Here is a 25713-nt window from a genome sequence, read left to right as displayed (position 1 = left end):
TTTTCGGTTTGTAGCATGTTGATGTTTCTCTGACATCTATTGCATCACAGTTGACCCCGCAGTGATTAGTAGCCACTGGCAGAGTGTGTGTGCGACTGTGGTCTGTGTGTGTGTGTGTTGGGAGAGAAAGAGGGGGGGGGGACGAGGGAGGGCACCTTGTGTTCATCAGAGTTTTATCGTCGTCTAAGTTTAGAAGTTGGCTTGTCGGCACAGGACGTCTCAAGTATCAGGCTCCACGGCGAGACTCTGCCGCGTTAAAGGAACCATCAAAGAAGAAGAAGAAGAAGAAGAAGATAAAGCAGAGTGGTAGTGAGGAAGAGGCTGGGAGGCAGTAAACACAGCACGGCGCTGTGGGATGAGGCACTTCAACCGGTAAAGCTGGACTACTCAGACACACCTGGACGATGAGAGGGGAGGCAGAAGAAGCATCGGAGCAGCAGCAGATCCCGCATTTCCTCCGCGACGTCGTCTTCCACGGCAAGTTCAAGGTGAGGTCCGATGTCCCGGGGGTTCTGGAAGCTCACGAGGCGCCGAGGGAAAGTCGGGGATAAAAGCGCCAAGTCATTTTTTTGGATATTATCTTCTCGGCGTCCCGAGCGTTTCATGTAGACTTTGAGGGTAAATTCTGAATAATAATTACATAATTCAACACTAACCTGGGGGGAATGTCGTGCTGAAACCATATCGGACGGTTAGTGAGGTGATTCCCTTTTTAGATGTCGTTCTTTTAAAGGTCAGCTGTCAATTTCACAACAACTCCCAAGATCATCACGGAATTTATTTCCAAATGCAGATGTTTTACTTCGAAATCTCGTCGCCTTGGGATCCCTCTCGGACTCGTGGGCTCTACCTATCCGATCGATGGGGGTTGGGGGTGGTGAGAGGGCGGAGGGGGTGTCGCTCCACGTGTTGAAAGCGGGGTCCACGCCGCCGCTAATCCGGTTATTTATGACTCGTCTCCGGTGGTCCGGGTGGTGACCGGCTCATAAAACAAAGACCAGAGGTCCTCGTCCGTCGGTGCCAAACCAGCTCGTGCTCATTTACCGAGCCTGGAATGTTGTTGTAGCGCTTTAGCATTATTGTTCACATTTTGCTGTTGAACATCTGGTTCATGTAACATCTAGATAATCCACAGGGAGTTCCTCCCAGGTGTCGGACATCTGCCCCGCCCTCCTCAGGCGGATCCTATAAGCAGACTTTTATCCAAATGTATTGTACCTTTTTTTGGGTCTAGATTTCCATTTTCCCCTTCAAGTTTAGTGCTTATCTCCATCTAGGCCTTCGCGGTGGTTTTCTCCTTCTGGAGTCGGGCTGAGTCATTGCTCCGAGGAACGGGAACGAGTGAGAACTTATGCCTTTTAAAGCCGGACACGTCTTGATCGGACTATTTAAACGGCAGATGGGGAACATGGATAAATATTCAGAATGACCATCGTACCTCAGCTTCTCACCCGAAATTCAACTCAACTCATTTACTTCATTACGAATGAGATCACATTATTTGAAATATCTCAACGGATTGGGCAAACTGCTGGATGGAGATTTGTACATTTGTAGATTTCTGTTTTTACTTTCTCTCTTGCACACACACACACACACACACACTAGTCCATTCCTACATGAGCCCATGACACACTGCTTAGTGTAATTACAACTAAATTTATATGATTTAGCATGGTTGCCATGCTACATGAAAACACTGAACTGGCTTTATGGCAATTAACACGGACCATAAGTAAATACACTTGTGTTTAAAGTACATGTTTACAGTATTGGACAATTCTACGGGAAACACCCTCTTCCCAAAAAAAGAAGCTGGCTGTGATTGGTTAGTCGCCAGCCCCCGCCGCCACTGACGCCGCCGCCGCCCGAACAGGTGCTGCAGTTACTACAGCAGATGTCGCCCGGCTTGTGTTGCAAACACGTCCAAACGCGAAACTATTAATCACGCATTTGTCAGCTGGATGTTGGAGCAGGCAGGTATGTGCTGGGAGGAATATAATCCTGTCAAATCGCATAAAAACATTGATCCTATCATACGGGGGGGACGCTAACGCCGCAACTTCCTCTATGTATGGCAATTATCATTACAATCCATGTTGTATCCAAGCACTTTGCGAGTAGCACGCTGAAGCTGCTTCAAATAATCTGCAAAAAATTGCAGAGAGGGCAAAGGATTGATAAGATATCATAAAGAAAAAAGATGGGAAACTACACAATTACCATTGAATCAGGCTAAACAAATAAAGGCTAAAAGACCCTTTAGCATGCAGACTTGTGCAGCATTGGCTTATTATGTGTCGGACAACGGCTGCCACCGTCTGCACGCCGAAGTTCCCTTGAGCATGACACCTTGGACCCAGACGTTTCCGTGTCGACGCTCGGTAGCCGCCTCGGAAACCTGCGACCATGTTCCCCACAGCCGGACCAGATGAAAGGCTCAGCGTGAGGATTTGTCCCAAGCGAGAGCTCAAGTCATGTTGGGCTTTTGCCAAATGGAAACCGACCACCACCAGTAACCTGACCTCCCCAAACCCCACACAACCTCAGTACAAAACGGTTGAAGTTCCAGCCTCCTGCTTCTGATGTGCAGCCAGACGTGAATAGTAGAATTCAGGCAGAAACACATCTTAGAATTCACACACTATTTATGTCTGCCATAGAATGTGTGTGTGTGTGTGTGTGTGTGTGTGTGTGTATAGGGGGGAGTGTCACATGACCACGGGTGCGGCATCCTGGTGGTGCCCCCCCCCGCTTTGAAACGACGATCTGTCTCCTTCCGTTCTTGCAGATATCACCTCAAACTTTGCCAGACCACTAGGTCAGAGGTCAGGTTTGCACCTGCTTTCTCTCGCACTCACACACACACACACACACACACAGGAGTTTGCAGATTACTAGCAGTGTTCTTGGGATTCGGGGTGTGTATCCCACGCTGTAAAACACTTGATGTCGCCAGGCAGAAAGTGGCCCGCTAACAGTTAGCTTAGTCGCCACCAATCAGGAAAGGCCATTCTGAGTTCGTCGGCGCTCGTTGGGTTTTGTTTTCCTGAATCGGCAGCCGGTCCCTCATTCCTTTTCCATTCTCAAATTCTCCTGAGTGGATCACCTCAGAATCTGAATTACAGTACGCAAAGTTAGCAGAATGCTAACTATAGGTGACTAAAGTGTTGCCATGGCAGCAGTTCGGAGTGGTCCAGACATTGAGCTCATTTTTGAAGTCCATTCGGCCTGATTTACGACACCAACGCAGCAACCCGGGGCGCCGACCTCTAGACCTTCGTGACCCAGGCCTCTTTTAGATCTTTACAAGGAAGCTTCTAGGACAAGTGTGGCCTTTATTGACATGAGCGTGCTTAAATATTAATGTATTTGAAACATTTGAGTCTGATAACAAGCAGCAGGACTGTGCAAACAATCATTCACATAGTTTATAATGCATTTATGACCTAGTTATACACATCAAGAAAGTACTTGGATATTAATAAATGAGGAAATGTACTTAATGGCCACAGAACCTGCTGGGATATGGCACTCTTCCTTCGTACGCCAAAAATAAATCATTCCTTGGTAGCTTTTAAAGACAGTTTTCCTGAAGATGTATATTAAGACACTAACAATGAATCTAAAGAAACGTGAAACAACTTATTTCAGGCAAGGTCCAACCTATCGTTAATATGCCAAAAAGAAAAAAAAAGAGAAATATATATTCCCAGTCAGTATGTTAATTGCATATCCCACAATGTATATACATATATATTATATCCATCTCATTCTGTATAAGAAGACAGAAGCACACAGACATATACATATATAACAGTAATTTAATTACCCATCCCATTATGCATACATATACTTTAGATTTATATCATTCTGTACACACACACTCACACAAATATTCCTAGTCTTTTAGATAATTATCCATCCACCATATATTGCTAGTGCAAACAAACAACCTCAGTAGATTTACTTAAAAAATGGCCAAACTTTCCAGCATTTTTCCGCGCCGGCCTGTAATCCCAACCCTGGAGTGATCTTCAGAGAGAGGGCTGGGCCCTTCTAATCTTTTTATTTCCACGGCCCCGAAAGATCAGCGGTGAAAACCCCCGGCCTCGGCGGGGATGAACCGGGGGGTCACGTGACCGACCCGTGACGAGGCCGGCGAGTTTGCCGCCCCGATGCATAGTGAGAAGTCATTACTCACCGTATAGGGACCCGGGCGTATCCCATAATCCCCCTGTGAAGCGCGAGAGTTTCACACCAAGCGGTGAACTCACTCCATCGGGTGTCGGTGAAAACGACACTGATCCGGGACAGCGGGTTGGGATTAAAGGTACAGAGACGAGAGACCGGGGGCATTATTTTCATTTCTGTTGTTGATCTCCGGCACAGGGAGGAGGAGCTTCTATTTTAGAAAGAACCCGGACCTTGGTTGAACCAGGTGAAGCCAAGACAGAGAGTCTTAGACATGAATGGCGGCGCAGCGCTTAGCGTTTCCACCTCACAACCAGAAGGTCTCTGGTTGGATTCCCACAGGAGGTCTTCCTGTGTAGGGTCTTTGTGTTCTCCATATGTCTGCGTGGCGTTCCTCAGGGTTCTCCATGTTCCTCCCACAGTTCCTAACACATGCAGGAGGTTCCCTGGAGACATGAAATCGTCCAAATGTTTGAATGAAACACGACATGAAATAGTGAGTGAATGGATGTATGTCCCTATAGGACATCTGATTGGTTGCATGTTTCCATGTGATGTGAATGAGAGGATAAACGGTTGTATTCATCACGATGATGTGTGAATGAGAGGGTGAATGGTTGCCTGTCTCTACATGTGGTCCAGGGATCGACAGGTGACCAGTCCGAGGTGAAGTCCGCCTTTCACCCGATGACAGCTGCGATCCTAAGAGCCGCATAAGTGGAATAGATAATGAATGTATGAACACATCAGAAAAAAAAAAAAAAAAAAAAAAAATATATATATATGTATGGTACGTTCCCGTCATTTTACATCCATTCATGCACACTTGCTGTTTTGCTAAGCTAGGCTGGAGCTAATAATATGAAATTAATAATTGTAACACACACACACACACACACACACACACACACACACACACACACACACACACACTGCATATTCCCCAATAGCCTGATGAATCAGTGGTACATTGCTCAGGTGGCGAGCGGCTTAGTAACAGGGGCGAGGGGGTGAGCTTGTGGCGCTACATCGGTCAATGTTCCGATGACGGCCGTTTTGACTCCTGCGGTAACATTTATCTATTTATACATGCAGAGTGTTATATTTAAACGCCGGACACACGGGGGGTGGGTGGGGGGGTGGAACAATAATTCAAGGATTTATTGTGACATTACATTTGACAAGGAGGAAATGCGAGCCCCTTCCGATGGGGGAGTAGCAGCTGGCTCTGCTCCGTCACACGATAAACAGGAAGTAGACGTTGCTTCTAATCGGATGAAAATGGAAGTATCGTACATGCATCTGTAAGAATTTTGTGCAAAACATCTGCCACCTTCTCACCAGCTCCTGAAGGCCCTGACCCCGGAGGAGAACACCCGCTGCCAGCGAGGCCTGTACTTCCAGGACGGCCAGCGCCATGTGGACTACGTCCTCACCTTCCCGGTGAAGAAGCCGTCGTCGGGGCGGTTGGCGCGGCAGTCCACGCACCTGCTGACGGAAAATGCTGTGGCGCGCAGCCTGCGACGGGGTCCGCACGGCCGCCACGCCCAGCCAGAGAGGGGGAAGGACCCATCCTCGCCGCCGTCTTCGCCGGAAGCCAACGTGGAGCTGGGCTGCCTCGGGGAGTCGCTCAACGGCCACGAGGACCAGAAGGCCTTCAGGCGGGAGGAGTTCGAGGGGAAACTCAGAGACATGGGGCTCGAGCTGGAGATTGATGAAGATGTCAGTCAATGCACATTCACACCTCTCCTTCTACATTTATGAATAGATGCTTTGGTTCCTTACACTCCATATGTCTCTTCTGTCCACATCCACACCACCTCAGTCTGACTTTATCTTCAGAACATCCAACATGTGCCGTCCCTCTGATGGACTCATTCCTGATCCTCACTCCCAACGCAAACTTCCAAATGTTCATCTCCGCTGCTTCCATGTGTGCTTCCTGTCTCGTCCTCGGTGTCTCTAAACCTGACCAGTCACAACTTTTCTACACCATTCCTTTTCTTTTCCTACTCCTTTAGCCCACCTCACACTTTTCTCCAACCGTTCCAACTTGTTTCTCCGCCCTCTTTGTTGGTGTGGACTGTTGACCCTCAGTACTTAACCCTCATATTATGTTAAGGGTCAATTTGACCCATTGGGTCAATGGGTGAAATGGGTCAAATTGACCCTTAACATAATATGAGGGTTAATACTCTCCACCTTCATGCCCGTTCACTGTATCCTCATCGTTCCTCTTGGGTTCCTGTCATTTACGCACATGTTTTATGTCATTCCTCTCCTTTCCATGACATACCTCAACCTCTCTCAATGTTCCTCCACCTGCTCCCTGCTCTCGTCCCAGAGCAAATCGTCATCTGCAAACACCATAGTCCATGAAGATTCCTGTCTAACCTCATCATTCAGCCTGTCTGTCACCATAGCAAACAGGAGGGGGGCTCAGATTTGTCCCTGATGTAGTCCCAACTCCACCTTGTCCTCCTCCGTCACACCTCACCTCAGTCTCACAGCTGTCATACATGTCCTGCGCCACTCTAACATACCTCTCTGCCGTTCTCATCATGCTTCACTTTGACTAATATTCACATTCATGTCATGAATTTTCTCCCAGACTTTCACCCAAACCGTGTTTTTAGTTCACACCCAACCCCATTGCTGCTCGCCGCTGGCGTGCGCTTCTACTCTCACACTTGCTTTCAGGGAAATACTGCTGAAATAAACACCTTGTGTGCAATACTGACACGTCAGCCATATCGAGCTGGAGATGTGAAGAGCTTCTTCTATTTTTACTCTGGCATTGGGCAGGAAGATCACTTTACAGTTTTACACCACTGATACAGAGATAAATGTGGTCGCTAGGCTGCCTCACACAGATGTAGGATGTGCCTGGTACACGGCGGAGAGAATGCCGACTATCCGGTCGATCACAAGGATTCTGAAGAGGTTACTTTTCTGGTGATTTGGGAGGGGCTTGTTTTGCAGGTGTTTTCAGGAGACCCATCGGTGACAAGAATTGCTGAATTTTCAGAGGGATAATTACCAATAGCTAGTGGTTAGTTCTTCCGCCCAACAGCAAGAAGGTCCCCGGTTGGATTTCGACATAGGCTTTTTGAGTCTGAGGTTCATTGGAAACCTGAAATTATCCAGACATATATATTAGACAAGGAATGGCTGTATGTCTCTATGACTTGTGATTGAGAAAGTGAACACCTTACACCTTACGATTTTCCACTCACTGATTTAAAACTGGAAGTCGGAAAGAAATCTCAAGAGTTGTAGCTCAGTCTTTGCCTAGCCTTGGGGCTTAGGACCATATCAAACATGTTTGATATTATCGCGTGTCTTTGCGTTACATCACAGTAAAGATAACCAATAAGTTAAGTAAAACCGGGAAACCTGGTACCAGCATAATGAGAAATAGTTGCATGATGGGATGAGAATCTAGTTGGAGTTTTCGCACAAGTGTCTTTTGAAAATCTTTGCAAAGGCTTTAGATCTCGGTCCGAGACTAGTCGAAAACTCTAAAAACTAGTCTTTGGAAGTGAGCTGGCGTGAGATGATAGTCTTATATGAGTCTTTTCAAAATCTTAAGGACATGTGAATGACAGTGTGAATGGTTGTATGCCTCTATTTGTGGCCCTATGATCAACTGGAAACTTGCCCAGGTTTGAGAACCCCGCCTTTTGCCCAATGACAGCTGGGAAAGGCACCAGCCCGCCAGTGACCCTGATTGCAGGACAACGAGATACTGAGTGAATGAATGAATGTTTACCAGCAGGTTCCTGTAAAAAGATGACTACTTCACTGTGGGTACATCTGGACGGCTCCGGCAGATCTTCAGGAAAATTCAAGAGATTTTTAGTCGATTCCTTGACTTGCAGAGATTCTGCCATGAGTTGACTGTGACCTTTCTGACTCTGAATAAGACAAATACAGTGCGCTCGGCGTGGTGACGGCTTTAACGGGGAAAGCCTCTGATCAGGTTTCGGTCACTGGATAGCTCCCAGAGAGATGTTGCCAGATTTGCGGCTGATTGGACTTTCAACCGGCCCATTAAGACGTGCTGAGAGCCCGTCTGTTGACATCCGTCGGCCTCGTTTTAAATCACGGCGTGCGGGTTAGCGGTTGCATATGTAAACATCGCGGCCTCTGAGAGTTTCCATTAGGGCCTTTGAAACTTCACCGCTACATTGTAAACTGTTAATCACAGACGGGATGTGTGTGTGTGTCAGAACATGTCTTACTTTGTTTCACAAGGTTTCAGAAGGCAGCGGTGAAAGAAAGACTTGTATGCTTGTGTGCCGCAGGCCAAGATTTCAGGCGTAGGCTTCGTGAAGATTCACGCCCCCTGGAAGGTGCTGTGTCGAGAGGCTGAGTTCATGAAGCTGAAGATGCCGACAAAGAGGGTGAGGAAGGTTCTCTCCCTGCTGAGCGTGTGGAAGCTAGCAAAGCTAGCATTCTAGCTAAGTAAGCCAGTGATATGCGTTGGTGTGTCGGCAGGTGTACGAGGTGAAGCAGTCCGGCGGCCTGGTGGAGAAGATCTGCTCTCTGGTCAGTAAAGTCCTGGAGCCTCTTCACCCTCAAGTTGACGAGCACAAGCCCAAGAACATCAAGCACCTGTCACACACCTTCTCCAGGGAAAAGCAGCACCTGTAAGTGCTTTGACCAATCACAATGCTTCCTTCCCTTAAAGAGATGCCTGCCCTTATTTACCAGCTGCCTCTTCGTCATCAACTTCTTCTCCTCCGCCCTGCCAGATGGCGATTGCGTCGATCAATCTTTGGACGTTTGAAACCGCATGTCCACAGCGCCGTGTGAAGAAGTTTCGGTCCCCCAAAAAAAAGATGGCGACTTTCTAATAGAATGTTTGGACTTTTTCAAGGCACAGGCCTCAGCTTTGTTTATTTACCCTTTGCCGTGTCTCAGTTGTTGACATTGGCCCGGTCTAACCCCAAGTGTCTGCTTTGGTGACATATAACAGTCGGACTTTTGTCTTTGTGTTTCAACAGGTTCGACCTTTCAGACAAGGACTGCTTCTTTGACAGCAAAACCAGGAGTTCAATAGTGAGTCAGCTGCTGCTTCACCCTGAACCCTTGCACCAACGGCAACTTATCCGCCGACGTTTCAGTCAAATCAGAAATCAGTGTGTGTCAGCTGAAATATACTATCGGTAGTTTGTTGACCATCGATCTACTCTGGAGTTGAAACAAGCCTCTTATATTTTCAGGAATTCAAAAAGTGTTTAGCGTCCTTCAACCTTGAGTGCAGTAAAGTGTTACCGATGATGGGGGAATGAATTAATAGCGACTAGATTTGAAAATGCTCGAGCATCAAAATAGAATAAATATTATTTCAGGTGCACCAGAGCTGCTGCTCCTGTATTTGAATTTCCCACAGGCTAACATGTGAACTGGACAGCTTTGCAACAAAACAAACTTGAGCTTCAAAGAACAATAAGCTCCCGCCTGACCGCTAATGAGGACCATCCTGTCTTCTCATGTAGGATGGAGTGACGTGTCAGAGATATGTCTCAAAGAGCTGACGCAGTTCTGCATGTAGCCTTTGGACTGGCCACAGAGAAACATGATCGGTTTTCCACACAAAACTCCAATTTGAAGCTCCAGCTAGCTTGATATATGTTCCTTGGGGGTCTTGAAAGTGAACATGGCGTTCAGCCAGTCCAAAATATTTATTATATTCAGCTGTTTCAATTACAGAACCCTGAAAGGTTTGGATTTCAGCGGTCGGCAGAAGAGCTTACCTTTAAAATTTAGAGGCAGCTGATGTTTGATGAGGGAGGCTTAAATCGTTGCCAAAGTGGCCGGGAGAGTTCGAACATCCACGTTTCAGACGGAGTGGGATAAAAAGGTGTCCTCTGCATAAAAATGTACGTTAAAGTTGTGGATGAGAGTGAAGATATCTGTTTATATAACTCAGTGATGAGAATGGACCCTGGCGGTACTCCTGTGGTATTGTCAGGGGAATAAATCTGGAACAATCCGACATTACTTTCAAGTTCTCCCTTGGGGACTGTCTGCCAGTCAATGGATGAACAACAAATCCGCCCCAGTCAATCAACCTGCCTTGTCAAAACACTGCAATTTATGCTTTATATAGATGAAGACGATGTTAATAATATTTTGAGCTTGTCAGAGACCAAAGACTTTGCCGTGTATCGTTCGATGTGATATCGTACAACTGTGTCCAATGGCAACGGCGAGCCAAGTTTACATTTCCTCTAATTTATCCCCTTTCAGGTGTTTGAAATTCTAAAAAGAACTAAATGCAAGGCCAAGTACAGTATGGGTGAGTCTGCTTTTTTTTATTTATTGAGCCCCTTTCCGTGTCATGGTCTTGGAAATTTCCAGTTTGTTGTTTAGACAAGTGTAGGAAACGAGCCTCGGGCTCTATTAGAATCCTCTTGGTCCTTCTCAACACTTAACCAAAAAGCTTAAAAACAGAAACGGGCTACTTCACCCGGAGCTTCGTCTGTGCATGGTTGTAGAAGATAAACACTTTGCCGTGGAAGTTAACGTATTTATTCAACATGGATGTGGGAGAACCTCCAGGTTGACTCGTCCGTCAAGCTAATCTTGACAGGCATGCTCTGCATTCGGCTACAAGAAGATACCTTTTTGACTTCACCAAGATGCTAATAATTGTCTGAGATGTTGTTGCCAGGTATCACCAGCCTCCTGGGCAGTGGCGTCTACACAGCAGCCTACCCTCTTCATGACGTGAGTGCAGCTCTTGCGGCCCATCCACGCTTCCGACAGTGCTTACGGTTTCTGAAATGTCTCTGGTTCTCTCTTTCCCCTATCAGGGGGACATCGACGAGGACAGCGCGGAGGTCAATGACAGGAAGGTGAACAGCATTCCCGTTGGGTTTTGGCTAAACATTCACCTAATCAAAATCAAGTACCACTGCGATTTGTCGGTCCACACAAACGGTGTTGTGTTCCTCAGCTCTTGTACGAGGAGTGGGCCAACTACGGCGTGTTCTACAAGTACCAGCCCATTGGACTTGTTCGGTAAGAACTTTAATAGTCGCCTTCACAGGGCAAAAGAAGAATCTTTTGAGTCCTGGAAAGTCCTGTGTAACTTTGGCACAATGGTAGACAAACAGGTACATAGTCCTGTCTACATTTTCTACATTTCCACTGTGACCTTCACATGCTGCCTTTTATTGTGCTGTTCTGTATTTTTATATGATAAACACTGTCTGGCAAAGCAAAGGAAGAATTTCCTTGTTCAAGGAAGTATGCATCATTTTTGGGAAGTTGACAAATTATCAGAAAACAAGTGATAGTTAGATGAATAATTGTCTGAAAATGTCCTTCTCCTATTTACAGTTAGAATCATAATGGCTGAAAGGACAGCTGTGAACCCTCGGCTTGTACTTTTCACAAGACCTTGTGTGTTTTGTCCCCCAGGAAGTACTTTGGCGAGAAGATCGGCCTGTACTTTGCCTGGCTGGGTCTGTACACACAGATGCTCATTCCTGCTTCTCTGGTGGGCGTCATTGTGTTCCTGTACGGATGCGCCACCGTGGACGACAACATCCCCAGGTGAATGCAGCTGATGGGACTGAGATCTGTGCTGCTTGTCCTCCTCGATCATAATCAGACAGAAATTAGCTTTAAACAATTCACTGCGATAAAAGCCTGGTGTATGGCGTATAGTTCAATATATGTGTATCTATTTTCTCACAACACCAGGTACGCATTTGACCGCGAAAGTTACAAGCCTCGTAAGAAAGGATATGAAATTTAGCTTCCGGTGTGAACAGGCATCGTTAATGAACATAGCTACTCTTCATCGTGTCTGTAAAGGTTCTCAGTCATCCAGGTCAATCATTGTCAGATATTTTGGTGGCAGCTGGACTTTGTTTCTCTTCTAGAAGATGTTCCTCCTCTCATTCCAGAGGCTTGATCGCTTCTGACAGACTGTATGATAATCCTGGTATATACCTGCTGAGGTTGGCCATTGGTCCAATGTGCAGATCATGTAAAACAAAAGAACTCCGCAAATTCTCTTGGGCTGAGGCTCAAGTGGGAGTTACCAGGGGCTGGTTTGGGTTGTTGATCTCTCCAGGTGGCTTGTAGGATGCACGTGGATCTGCAGGTATGCGCCTGCTGATCTAGCTCAGGGATGGATCTCGGCATGGACTTGTGTGTGGGTGAAAGGTCTACTGACGGTCTCTCCAGCTTGACAAAGACAACTTCTGTGACTCCTCTCTCAAAGCATCTGTCTTCTCTTGCCGGAATACAAGCATTGCTGTCTCCAAAGGAGTGGCCTTTGTCCTTCTGGCGTAGGCGGACATGAACAGATGGTTATCCTGTAGACTAATTAAAGCAAGGGTTATCCCAGTCGTCACTGCACTTTACTTGCTGGAACACATTCTCCATCTTGCGCCTGGGTGCTATGTGGAAGGGATGGAAAGTCATTGCCCTTGGGAGTTGTGGGGTTTGAAATGTACCAGGAAGGTACTTCACCAGAGAGGGGTGCCAGCTAACTCATTAGCATTGGGAACTCTTTCAGCTAATACCAACGGCAACAGGAGACTCCATGTAGTCTGTCAGAACTGGAGAGACCTCTCAGCTGAGAAGAACATCACCCAACAGTGGGCTACTCTTCATCCCTCCCAGACTGAAAGTCCAGTACTACATGAGGAGCCGTTGATCCTTGAGATCAGCGGAGATGATCGAAGGGGGGAGAAGCCAGACAAGCTGAGAGGAAGGGAAACATAAGTTTGACAAATGGGTTGGGGCACCTCCCCCACCGTCTCCTTCCTCTATCTGCTTCTCTTCATCCTGAGGATATTATGACTCTCACTGTCGTCCATCCTCAACACAGACACACATGAACTCAAGTGTTGCCGTCACTCCGGCACACCTAGCGAAACATCGGGACGTCCAATGCGAGTCGCCAGGAAGTGCTTTTTTTTTTTTGTTAATGGGTCAAATATAAACTTTGGTTTTCTGCAAACGGCAGGTTTATCACATCTTCTCCTGTCCTGGAGAACATCTCAGCTAGTGCTATCACCAGATTCTGATCAGTGTGTGTGTGTGTGTGTGTCTGTATGCGTGTGTTTTGTCCCAGCATGGAGATCTGCCACCCAAGGAACAACATCGACATGTGTCCGCTGTGCGATCGGGTCTGCAGCTACTGGCGGCTCAGCACGGCGTGCGGAACGGCGCGGGCCAGTCACTTGTTCGACAATCCGGCCACCGTCTTCTTCTCCATATTCATGGCTCTGTGGGGTGAGACCACACACACATTCCAGGAATTAGTGGACCAATGACTGAGTTCAGCTAACAGTTACCATAGACTTTGGGATAAGCAAAAAAGCTGGAGTTCCCTCTCGTTCCATACTGCAGGCGTATATCTATATTCTTGTCTTGCTGTGTGGTCATTTTGGAAAATCCGTAGCATGTTCCAGAAACCGAAAACCAAGACTTTACCAAAATGAAAGAGGAACATCTTATAAGTATGTTTGTCTGATGTGACGGTAGCCTAGGTAGCCCAGGCGATATGCATTAGAACCTCGCCTTATGAATGGTCCTGATCACAAACAAGTTGGCCTACGAACAGAGAATTTAATCAAATTTTGAATCGACCTGCGAACAAGCCTCAGTGTACGAACACACAAACAAACTCACAGGCTTTCCATGTCATGGCGTTGTAGCGTAGCAGCAGTTGTACATCCTGCATTGCATTGTTTACATCATTCATCATTGTATTCGCATGTTATAGTGCTTTTTTTCGGTTAGCCAGCCCACGTTATGATATGGCTCCCAAAAAGTTAAAACTACTAGTGCTTATAATCGATCTGAAGAAGGAAAGAAAAGCTAAGCACAAGAGCGGTGTTCATGTTACGGATCTCACCAGGTACTACGACACTGCCAAGTCAACCATCTGTACAATCCTGGAGAAAAAAGATTGCTAAAGATGGGTGATATGGCTAAAGGAGCGACTACATTGACAAAGCAAGTCTCAAGGCCGAGAGGAAGTAGAAAAGTAATTGTTAGTTTGGATTAAAAATGGACAGCTGGCTGGAGTTAGCGATAGCGTTAGCGTTAGGGGGGGGTCTCATATTTGAGAAGGCTTTACTTTTCTTGATTTAGTGAAGGAAATGCCAGGTTCAAGTGCTGACAAGAAGGGAAAGAACACCAGATACACAGAAATAATAAAGGTTATCTTTAATTCCTTTCTGTATTTTTGCCACAAATAACCCATAAAAAAGGTTCCAAAGAGTACAGTTTTTGGGGGGGCGGCTGGAGAACAGATCAATGGGGTTCACATTGATTTCAATGGGAAACATTGATTCTGTTCACAAATGGAGTCAAAGACCGAATTAAATTCGTAAGTTGAGGTTCTATTTTTACTGGATGTTCAGGGCGACTGACAGTTTTTTTGTGAAGAAGCGGTGAATTGTGAGAAAAAGTTACAAGATGTTTGCTGCGTAAAGTGGCACCTGACTGTCTCCTCTCTTATCCCAAGCTGCCATGTTCATGGAGCACTGGAAGAGGAGGCAGATGAGACTGAACTACGAGTGGGACCTGACTGGGTTTGAAGATGAGGAGGTGAGTCGGAGGAAGAGGAATTGGGTAACGATTTGAAAATAAAATGATGACTTTACTGTTGGCGGCGCAGCGGTTGGTGCTTCTGCCTCACAGCAAGAAGGTCCCTGGTGGGATTCCAACAGGTGGGCCTTTCTGTGTGGAATTTTCATGTTGTCCCTGGATCTGCGTGGGGTTCGGTTCCCCAGGTACCTCCCAGTCCAAAAACATGCAGGAGATTCACCGGAGACCCTTAATTGTCCAAATGTCCGACTGGTTGTATGGCTTTATATGTGGCCCATGATGGTTCCAGGGTGAACCCCGCCTCTTGCCCAATTGCAGCCGGCGTTGTCTCCAGCACCCATGTGACCTTTTGTGCTGGATAAGCTGCATAGAGAACAATTGATTGAATGCCTTCGCTGCTGAAAGATACAATTTTGGAGTTGTTGGACAATGGGGGTGATACGGCTTCATAGAGAACATTGCTGCAGAATTCAAGTCTGGAGGTTATGAAGGAGGGAATGAGGGTTAGGGTGATGGTAAATTGGAGATGGAAAAATTAAGTCCCGGTAGTGTTTGTGGGGATAATCAGATGCGTTTTTTCAAAAAAGTACACCGGTACTTGTATGCCTTTTGGTACTTCCACCTGGTGATGTCTCAGAGAAGATATAGGTTCAGTCCACTGATGTAGTCCCCAGTGCTCGCTAGTGACAAGGTCTTTCATTCCCTCCCATCTGCATGAAGACTATTTCTCTTCCTCTGCTGCAAAGGATTGAGCCTCCTCAAAGCTCATCATTCGTCACGCAGAAAATGGCCCACGTTCCAGGAAATGGACCAATCGGACTATCCGATTGGAAATGTTTGCGATGCTAACATCCGACCCCTGCTATCCGGGAAATAAGGGGAGGAAAACATTGCTGTCGTTCTCGGCTCGTGATGCAGAGCCAACCAGATCTGGTCCGGGGGGGAACTATGCACGGAGAAATGTTTTGCTAGCTGACGGACGTGGTCTGGGTTCTGTCGTGATTTGAGTAACTTATTTTAGATAAAGAAGTTTGGACAGAGTGTAAATAAATCCGAGCCTGAGTGTTTGGAAGGGGAGACTTCTGTCAGGGAGGTCAAGAAGCGGGAGAGGCAGATGAATGTCCCTCCTCACAGGGACACCACCTTCCCATGTCTGCAAATTTGGAGTTTACGTTTATTTAAATAATCTGGTATTTATGGCTTCCCCTTCCATTATATGTCTGAGTGTCCTCGGGCAAAACACCAAGCCTCCAGGTGATCCCGATGGTCCAGTTAGCACCTTTCATGGTCACTCCGCCAACACCCGTGCTGGAGGTTCACTGTAGAACCTCAGTTGTCCAGACGCGTGATTGGCTGTATGACGAATGAATAAGAGGGTGAATAGTTACATGCCTACGATGCATTAATAAGAGGGTGAACTATTTTTGGCTTATATGAAATGTGAAAGAGAGGGTGATTGGCAGCCAGTCCACTGTGAACCCTCCCTCTCACCCAATGAGAGCAGAGATAGCCAACCCCCCCTCCCCCACCCATCCGCAGCCCTGATTGCAGGGTAATCGTCGCAGATAATGAATGGATGAATTAATGAATAATTCAACCGAATTACAAAATCTCAAATAAAAATACCAGTAATTATCACAATGTTGCATGTGGATCAGATAATAGTGATGGAGCCAGCTTTGTCGATGTCTGTGTGTGTGTGTGTGTGTGTGTGTGTGTGTGTGTGTGTGTGTTTGTGTGTGTGTGTGTGTGTGAAAACAAACAGGAAACCAGGTCAAAAATCTAAAAATACTCCGGTTCAAGAAATGTTTCCAGCTGCAGAGAAAAATTGGCCCGACTGTATGTTCTATCCTTCCGTTCCAACACTATAAACGCTTTATAACCATGTGATAACAGCGGGGGGGGCAGAATACCCTTTTTCTGCCTTTGCGGGTTTTATTTCTTTTTCTCAAAATATCAGAATAAACAAACTTTGTGCAACGATTCGCCAAAAACAACATGAAAAGTCACAAGGGCGGTTAATGATCTGTTTTCACTTCAATATTTTTATGAAATAATAGAAGAAATAGAAGAAGACAAAGAAGATTTTTTTTTCTTTCATTTGAGAAATCTAGACCTCTCCAAACTCCGGAAAATGTAACAAGATTGTAATAACACAATCATTACTTTGTAATTACAATAGCAATAATTACAAAAAAATATTTGACACTTAATGTGGCAGCGACGTCGAAGTCAGAAGTTGTGATGGTTTTACTAACAGAAGCCTCCTTCTTCTCCACCCACCCCTCCTCCTCTTCCTCCTCCCTGGGCTTTATTTGTTTTCACAGGAAGCTCTAAAGGTTTGGACCATTTTTAAGTGTCTCCTCTCTCAGCTGCTCTCACTCTGTTCTCTGACGCTTCCCGTCCATGTCCCGTCTCAACTCACCATCTGGGCGGTTCATTCGTTTCAGTTAAAAAAAAGAAAAGAAAAAAAAATCAAAAACTCATCTCCTTGATTTTGTTTTTATTATTTTTCCTTTTTTTTTGCAATTTTTCCTGTCGGGGCACGAAGGCATTGCAGGTTTCCTCGAAAGGAGCACGGATTCTTAAATGACAACTTCATATGAAGAGGAAGTGTAATAACCGTGTAATAGCAAAGTTATTACACAGCAATGACTTGATAGTGATAATAAAAGTGGGGGTACAGCGACATCGCAAGTTTAACCGATGTACTCATTTATATTTCTTGCTTTTTCCATCACCCCTTCTCTCAAGATCAGTGAATAATGCTTGTGTTGCATGTTGACCTCCACCTCTCTTTCTTCTCCCGCCTTGGAAACATCTCCACGACGATGAACGTATGAATGAAATACTACTACTCCTGGATGAGGATGCTCCTCTTCCTCTTTTTTTTTTCTCCTCCGCAGGGTTTGCATGTCCCTGCTGGCGTTTCCACCATCTCACACACACACACACACACACACACACACACACATCTGTGATGTTCACATACCTGGTTGATCTTCCTCCTGTCGTCCACTGTCTCAGGACCACCCCAGGGCCGAGTACGAATTCAGGGTCATGCAGAAGTCGCTCAGCAAGCAGAAATTGCCGCACAAGGTAATAACACTCTTATAAAGTTGTAATAAACGTTTTTATGCAAATGGAACGGATTGATGGATGAATGTTCCAGATGGAGAAGCTGACGTGTCAGGATCGCTTCCCAGCTTACATGACCAACATCGTCATGATGCTGTTGATGGTGAGACTCCGCCCGCTCGCTTGCGCATCGCTCCGCCTCCTCCCATGTGTAACCGCTTTGTGGTCATCAGATTGGCGTCACCTTCGCCATCGTGTTCGGCGTCATCCTCTACCGCATCTCCACCAAGGCCGCCCTGCACATGAGCTCCAACCCGGTCACCCGCAGCCACGTGCAGTTGACGGTGAAGACCACCGCCGCCATCATCAACCTGGTGGTGATCCTCATCCTGGACGAGGTGTACGGAGCCGTGGCTCGCTGGCTCACCGTCCTGGGTGGGTGGCCTTCCGTCCACGTCGCCATTCCAACCGTGGATTCGGACGCGTCTCCGCTAAACCCCAGTGCTTTGTTTTGGTTTATTTCGTTTAGAGGTTCCGAAAACGGACAAAAGCTTTGAGGAGAGGCTCATTTTCAAGACCTTCATCCTCAAATTCGTCAACGCCTTCACGCCCATCATCTACATCGCCTTCTTCAGGGGCCGGTCAGTCGCCTGATGTATTTGGGACACTTTCAGTCTCATTTCCACCAAAAGAATTTCCTTGGGCATTAATGAAGTTCTATTCTATTCTATTTCATTCGCAAGCAACTGTGACCCATAAAACCTCTTGGTGTACCCCTACAGGCTGGTCGGGAGGCCCGGCAGCTACCTTTACGTGTTTGAGTCCTACAGGATGGAGGAGGTGAGATGTTCCACTGCTATAACACTATTACACTGCTATTACACTGTTATAACACTGACAGATGTTAATGGCAAGTCATCAATCTCTTGATTGTCCTTTTACGTGCGCTGTGGCGTAACAGTGTGCACACGGAGGCTGCCTGATGGAGCTGTGCATCCAGCTCAGTATCACTATGTTGGGGAAGCAGCTGATCCAAAACAACCTCTTTGAGATCGGAGTGCCGTAAGTTTTGCGACAAACCAGTTTCTTTTTTTTTAAACGTTTTTCTTTGAGCTGAGCCATCGAAGCTGTATTTGGGCGGTGGTCCACAGAGGAGGGGCTACCAGATCATTGGTAGACGGGGCTGAAGCTCTGATTGATATGAACTTCCATTTGGTGCAACGACACTAAGGACCTGCCGCCTGGAGCCTCCATAGATAATCCTTTACCTCCACAGCAACTGGACTCCATGAAGTCACTAACCTCAAAAGAAGTTACTTTCATTCAGTCAAACACCTTCAGGTCTGACTAGACGTACCTGAGGTGTTGGACTGATCACCTGGAGAACATCCATTTAGTTTTAGGAAGGAACGGTCTTTGTAGGACAACCACCGATCATTTAGCTGGTTCAGTGTTGGCCCTCCACCAGAGCTTCCCATTGACTGGCTACAAAGTTCTCATGTGCGTCCTTCTCGCCCTCAGCAAGCTTAAGAAGCTGATCCGCTACATTCGGTCCAAGCAAAGAACCTTCCAGGAGGAGGAGAGGCAGAAGAAGCTGCAGAGATACGAGACCGACCACTTCCTGGAGCCTTTTGCCGGGTTGACGCCGGAGTATATGGAAATGAGTTAGTGACACACGTTCACACCTGCACACACCCGCCGCCCGTTTGTGTGAACGCTGAATCGACGGCGCTGCAAATATACCGCTGCCTCCGAAAACACGTGAACTTTGATATAAGCAAACGCGACGCGCTAATCTTCCCCCCGGCTGCAATCTGACACCAAGCAAGTCTCCTTGTCAGCTGAGCGATCAGCTGTTCTCTCTCGCCGGCGCTAATATGTGGCACGCCGTTGACATACTGTTTAGCGCCAAAATATTCAGAGGCGCCGCCCCGCCAGCACAGGTTGATGGTTTGATTAGCAGGAGCATACCATTGGGACCAAATTCGAAAACTGTCAGAAGCATCAAAAGTTGAAATTATTGTCTCTTGCGACATCTCACGGGGATCCATTGTCATCCAGTCATCCAGTTCGGTTTCGTCACCTTGTTCGTGGCCTCCTTCCCCCTGGCACCTCTCTTCGCTCTGCTAAACAACATCATCGAAATACGCCTGGATGCCAAGAAGTTTGTGACGGAGCTGCGAAGGCCTGTGGCGGCGAGAGCAAAGGACATCGGTGGGTGGCGTTCGGGTACGGGTTCTTGACGCGGCGTGATCTTTGCCTCTGACCTGTTGTTGTGTCAACAGGTATATGGTACAACATTCTCAGAGGGGTGGCGAAGGTGGCTGTCATCATAAACGTGAGTAGAACACGAATGGTACCGAGAAGCCGCTCCTGAATGTACTCAGACTCGGATCCCGCAGATGGTGTTATTCCAAGTCAAGGCTGCAATTTAACTTTGAGAGTTGAATCGAAGGATACTAAAGGGTGTTGAGAATCCTGCATTTTGTACAGGGTAACTTTAAAACCGTTGTTTGTTCACCAACATGTGGATCCATCCTTGTGGAGTTAAGTCCCAGGAAATGGTGGACAGACCTGTAGAGTGTTTTCGTACCTCGTGGTTCTGTAAAGCTTTACATTGGATTGCATTCACGCGCCGGTATAAGGCTCTGAACAGGCCCACCGGAGAAAGTTGGGTCCAGTGTCATACCGGAGATTGAGCCGCCACCCTTCTCACTGGAGGGATGCCTGCTCTACCTAACTGAGCCAAAGCCGGTGCACAACAGAACAAAACCAGCGCTGGTTTTTCTTGTTCAGTGAAAGCAGTCGCTGTGCTGATCTTACGTGCATCCGAGGAGTGTCTGAGACCATTTAAGAACTTTCTCCTTCCTGATTCAAGCTATGGCCCATTTGGGTTTTACAGTAGTTATAAATATGACCTAATAAGAGTAAACATCCCCAATTATTTGGGTGATCTGTTCTCGCAGCCTGCGTTTGGGAGTTCTCATCGGGGTAGAAATTGTCTTTCTCACAGAGTAGTCCGGGAATTCTCATGTGATTGGTCAGAAATTTGAAGTGAGCGTGGTTAATGCGGGAAAGCAGATGTGTTGTTCCCGCTTTTCCACTGAGTTTCTCGCAATGTATGAAATGCTACAGCCAGTACGAACTTTGTCCTCTGGTTCCAGCAGCCCTGGGAGGATGCAGAGGCCTTAACTCTAAAGGGAGAATGAGGGTTAGGTACAGGAACTCATGGTACTGGGATTAAAAGTTTTCATCTGCCACTGTAGCACCTCCATGATAATAACTTCCTTTCAACTGTTTCCCTAACACCCTATTAAAAAAAATGGAAAATAAAAATATCCACAAACTCCTGGACAGTTTTGACCATTTGATATTTTCCCAAGAACTTAAAGAGCAAGGCTTGCAGTTGAAGAGGCAGTCTTCTTCTCCTTTGGGCTGCTCACTTCAACGGCTGATTCTGCCAATTATCAACCTCCAGCCAACCCTCTGCTCTCACACCAACTAACTTTCGGTCCTCTTTCTCCCCGACCATAAACCTCCTCACTGGTCTTCCTCTCCAGCTCCAACCTCAGCATTCTTCTACGCAGATGTTCACCTTCCCTTCTCTGTCCGTGTCCAAACTATCTCGGTCTGACGTCAACATGTGCTATCCAGCATTATTTTTGAAATGTCGCAGGGGGATTATGGGGATTATGGGTACATCAGACGTTTGGTAAGGCAGATTTCCACCAGCTGCGGGGAATTGACTCATACTTCCCACTGTCGCGTTTCTACATGCACTGCGAAATATGTATCCATATCGGACAAATTCCCATCAATGTCCCTAACATCTGAAACCCTCCCACGCCCCCCAGGCATTTGTCATCTCCTTCACCTCAGACTTCATCCCTCGGATGGTCTACCAGTACATGTACAGCCCTGACGGCACCATGCATGGATTTGTCAACCACACTCTGTCCTATTTTAATGTCAGCCACTTCCAGGATGGGAAAGAGCCCATGGACCCCTTGCAACTTGGCTACCCGGTTGACATCTGCAGGTGGGAGATCAACCTCAGATGGCAATTTCAACAATGAAAGAAAAGCAAACAATTTCGAGACACAGCATGCAGATAACGATCCGACTTGTTTGGTAGCCCGACGAGCACCAACATCCAAGTGTCTTCTGTGTCTCAAAGGTATAAAGACTACAGAGAACCTCCCTGGTCATCCACTCCATATGAGATCTCCAAGGAGTTCTGGGCAGTGCTGGCTGTGCGACTGGCCTTCGTCATTGTTTTCCAGGTGAGCTGATCGCATGCAGGAAATAGAAGGTGGAAGTTATGGTGAAGTTCAATGGTATGTCATAGTGTCACCGAAGGCGGGGGCATGGTGGCGCGGTGGTGAGTGCTTCCTCCTGCCGGGCCCTTTCTGTGGAGTCTCCATGTTCTCGCCTGGTTCTGCATGGGTTTCCTGAGTTGTGGAGAGAAGCTAATATTAGCAACACATTTCAAACGGGCTTGTTCGAGAGCAATTTAACAAACTGTCTAAGATTCTCAAGGTGACGTTGCTGTTATGCAGAACCAAATGAAGTTTTTAACAGTTACAGTTTAGAAAGAATTGTATTCCCTAACATTTTAAAGCCCAATTTTAAACTTTGATAAGACTACCTAACACAAGCCGTGATTTATCCCAAACAGAATGTCGTTCTGCTGATGAACGACATTGTGGACTGGCTAATCCCAGACATCCCCAAAGACATCAGCCTCCAGATCCACAAGGAAAAAATTCTACTGGTGGATCTTTTTATGAAGGAAGAACAAGGCAAGATTCAGACCCTGGACAGTCAGTTCCCTACCAAAGACAAGAAGAACTGCAGCAGGAATAACAACAACACAAAAGCTCAGTCACACTCGGAACTACACGCCAACAGCTTCTGACACCAGTTTAATGCTGAACTGAACAGGATTGTTGTTGTTGGCCATTGAAGGCCTGCTAGAAGCTCACGTGTCCAGGCCAACCGACAAACTCTGTTTCTGTTCTGATTCGGAACATTCCAACACCTGGGAGAGCAGCTGGTTTAGGTGCGAGGACAGTGAGTCGGACTGAGCGGACCCATATGGCGTCCCAATGACACTGTCTCAATCCAAATGCAGATCTACAGACGCTATTATATTTGTGTATTCGGCTCAGTTAAAGTGTAATTCTTACATTAGTACATGAGTGGAAGAATCTGAGATCTTGTGCTCGAAAGCCTGATTGCAGATAGCCTTATGAGGAGATGCCAAAGGAGAACAAATTTTGTTGCTGTACAAAAGACGAAATGTATTTCACCTGAACATCAGAGTACCAGGACCTCGCGGGCCGGCCACTCTTTGGACCCCTCTCCCATGAGAATGTTTCTATCTTGAAACAGAATGCTAACAACATGGAGGAGACAGACGCGGTATCTAACAGATAGAATTTGATACCTGCTTGCTAAGCTACCCCGAGTTACTATATATGGACACGATTGTTCGATTTAGCTTCTGTGGTTTGGCCAGACTGACTGATAGCTGATGCCATGTCTCACCAGCCTGGACACAAAGGTGCAGAATTAAACACTGTGATAACCACCCGAGGGAGACGCATACAACAAAGTTATCCCTTTTCTCCAAGGAGGCAATGGGTTATTTTCTGGTGCTAAATTTCTTGTGATTCAGAATATTTTGACCAAAAACTAAAGTGGTAACCTTGAGAAGTGTTGGTCCCCACCTTGGAGCAAGATAGTTGTTTTCCAAGAAGGAACTGGGTTGGGGATGCCTCGGAGTGCTTACAGTGCAGGTGTTAATTCAGCACCAGTGGTAACCGGTCAACCCATTCACTCTATACTAGCTGCAAAGCTCCCTGCATTTTTATTATTTTTGGCTGAGGTTCAACAAAACCTGAATGGACCCGTTTCCTGGTGATGGATGATGGGCACATGTGACTATGGCAGTTGTGGAGGAAGCGTTTGGATCCTTTATTTAGATACAAATGGAAAAAAATCACGAAAAATCTTAATCAGATATGTCATCTACTAGCAATGTTAGCAAGGAAATGTATGTAAATAATATCAAGAATGTACTGAAAATAAACATTCTCAATTAAAACGGTTTTCTTTTCAGTTATCTGGTGCTTTAAGAAACTACCACAGTGCTCTATAGCAGCAGGCCTGGCAGTATCACATCAACATAAGAAGCAGTGGGTGGGGTCCCCACTAAAACTTTGGCTTCACAGAGTAGGATTCTCAAATAAGAAGTGGCCAATACTATGCCTGCTACTTACACCAACATACACATTTGGGATTGTGGCAAACTGAGCCTTGTTTCTATCAGATCCCGTTGAGGCTGTAGTTATTTTGAGTGCTTCTTGGATATATTTTTTGTCTTCTGTGGTGTGCCGCTGCTGCTGTCAATGTCCTGCTGATGAACTGATTTCTTAAATGATAATCATGACACATGATTCACTTTGGCATGATAATTGCCTCAACATTATTGTTGTGTCAACTTCCAGTTCTGCTCACCCTTCTCTTTGAGATCATAGCTGATTCCTCTAAACAAGCTTGTCTGACATTAAATTTGAAGCAGAATCTGTAAATCAGGTCTGCAGACCTAAAATCCACTTATGGAAAATGCCGTTTGGTTGATAGGCCATGATCGACTATGAGCGAACATCTTTTCTTAGCCCATGAGGACAAACGTTGTTAGAGGAGAGGTCTAGAATTAAATGTGTTGGAGGTTGTAAGATGTTTTTATGAGTGTTTTCAGACGCCACAAGCTTTGGTGGGAGTCCTGGGTCTCATTCCTGCAAATGCAACGCTCTCTTTATCCGAAACACCCATGGCTGACCAAGGTTATGTAGGTGAAACCTGTATAATAGGTGCCAAGAGGTAAATACCCATACAATGTGAGTTTTCCTACTGCAAACTCAAATGGCAAACTCTACTTGAAGTTGCCCATCAAGTTGGATGAAGCAGTTCAAACAAAAAACTTAGAAATGGGTTTACTTTGAACCTCTTCCAAGAGACGTGAAGGACCAGGTGATGTCAAAAGCTTTCACCATTGGTTTGACATATGGTTCCTGTTGGTAGGTTTGCTTTGGGGTATGTTTTTTGGGGTACACAAGCATTGGTGGTTCAGTGGTAGAATTCTCGCCTGCCACGCGGGAGACCCGGGTCCGATTCCTGGCCAATGCAAGATTGTCTTCATCCTGAACAACCACATGTGATCAAGGGTGTGTTGGACACACAAGTAGAACATATGTCAATACCACATTGTGATTTTAACTTTCCTTTGCCAAACTACAGCTGATTTTCTAGGTCTACTTCTCTACTCAAAATCACACATAAAACAACTCTTCCAATTGCTTTAGATAATGAAAATATGATTGATCATAGCAATCTGCTTTTCAGACTGGATGAAGCAGCTGCAAGGAACAACTCAGAGGTGGGTATACCTTGAACCTTGCCCAAGAGGTGAGAGCGACCATATGATGGCAGCTAATGTCCCGGCCAATGTCGCACCCTCTGTTTTTGCCAACAGTCACGAAGAAATGGAAGCTACGAGTGTATGGAGAATGTCTGTGGTTGAATCCCGGTCCGACGTCTTGGATTTGACAGACTCTCTGCCAGGACAAGAGCCAATTTGAGCATTCAAGTTGAAGACACCTTTCAAGTTTGGCATTTTGAACTTGCTCCTGCACTGTCCTTCACTAGGGTATATGGATGCGACAAACTTGATTCATTAAGAATTGTTTAGGTATGCACACCTTTCACCAGCCAACAGTTACTTGCACCTCCACATTGCTCAAAAAAAGGGAACATAGTATTGAAACCAAGCTTTTGACTGGAGTGTCA

At 46.3% G+C, this 25713-nt stretch overlaps 1 protein-coding gene and 1 non-coding gene across 3 annotated transcripts; both read left to right on the top strand.

Moving 5' to 3' along the window:
* Nucleotides 1-266: 266 nt before the first annotated feature.
* On the top strand, nt 267-25501 carry LOC147225163 (anoctamin-1-like). Of its 2 annotated transcripts, XM_086162751.1 has the most exons (25): nt 267-488; nt 5539-5916; nt 8502-8600; nt 8695-8846; nt 9204-9258; nt 10453-10501; nt 10877-10932; nt 11019-11060; nt 11162-11226; nt 11629-11763; nt 13298-13458; nt 14699-14781; nt 17809-17880; nt 17954-18022; nt 18093-18294; nt 18389-18500; nt 18642-18699; nt 18821-18921; nt 19381-19523; nt 19921-20073; nt 20145-20197; nt 21714-21898; nt 22037-22142; nt 25270-25303; nt 25400-25501. In XM_086162751.1, the coding sequence occupies exons 1-24, from the start codon at nt 405-407 to the stop codon at nt 25276-25278; spliced, it is 2622 nt and encodes an 873-aa protein (XP_086018877.1). In that variant the 5' UTR covers nt 267-404; the 3' UTR covers nt 25279-25303; nt 25400-25501. The 2 variants fall into 2 exon arrangements, with proteins under 2 accessions (XP_086018877.1, XP_086018876.1); XM_086162750.1 differs by lacking the exons at nt 25270-25303; nt 25400-25501 and adding an exon at nt 22538-23968.
* trnag-gcc (transfer RNA glycine (anticodon GCC)) lies at nt 24983-25053 on the top strand. The gene has a single exon. It is a non-coding gene; the product is annotated as a tRNA-Gly (tRNA).
* Nucleotides 25502-25713: the final 212 nt, after the last annotated feature.

Source organism: Fistularia commersonii, chromosome 17 (genome assembly GCF_037954325.1).
Source record: "Fistularia commersonii isolate RoL2024-O1a breed Wild chromosome 17, RoL_Fcom_v1.0, whole genome shotgun sequence".
Taxonomy (NCBI): Eukaryota; Metazoa; Chordata; class Actinopteri; order Syngnathiformes; family Fistulariidae; genus Fistularia; species Fistularia commersonii.
Note: the sequence above shows the minus strand (reverse complement) of the source record. Positions and strands in the feature narration are given on the sequence as shown.

Bases quoted from the DNA above. Each gene is read 5' to 3' on its own strand.
- LOC147225163 (XM_086162750.1), top strand. From the start codon at position 405: ATGAGAGGGGAGGCAGAAGAAGCATCGGAGCAGCAGCAGATCCCGCAT. The intron at 5,917-8,501 runs GTCAGTCAATGC...TGTGTGCCGCAG, and splicing joins AGCTGGAGATTGATGAAGAT to GCCAAGATTTCAGGCGTAGG. The intron at 18,501-18,641 runs GTCAGTCGCCTG...GTACCCCTACAG, and splicing joins ATCGCCTTCTTCAGGGGCCG to GCTGGTCGGGAGGCCCGGCA.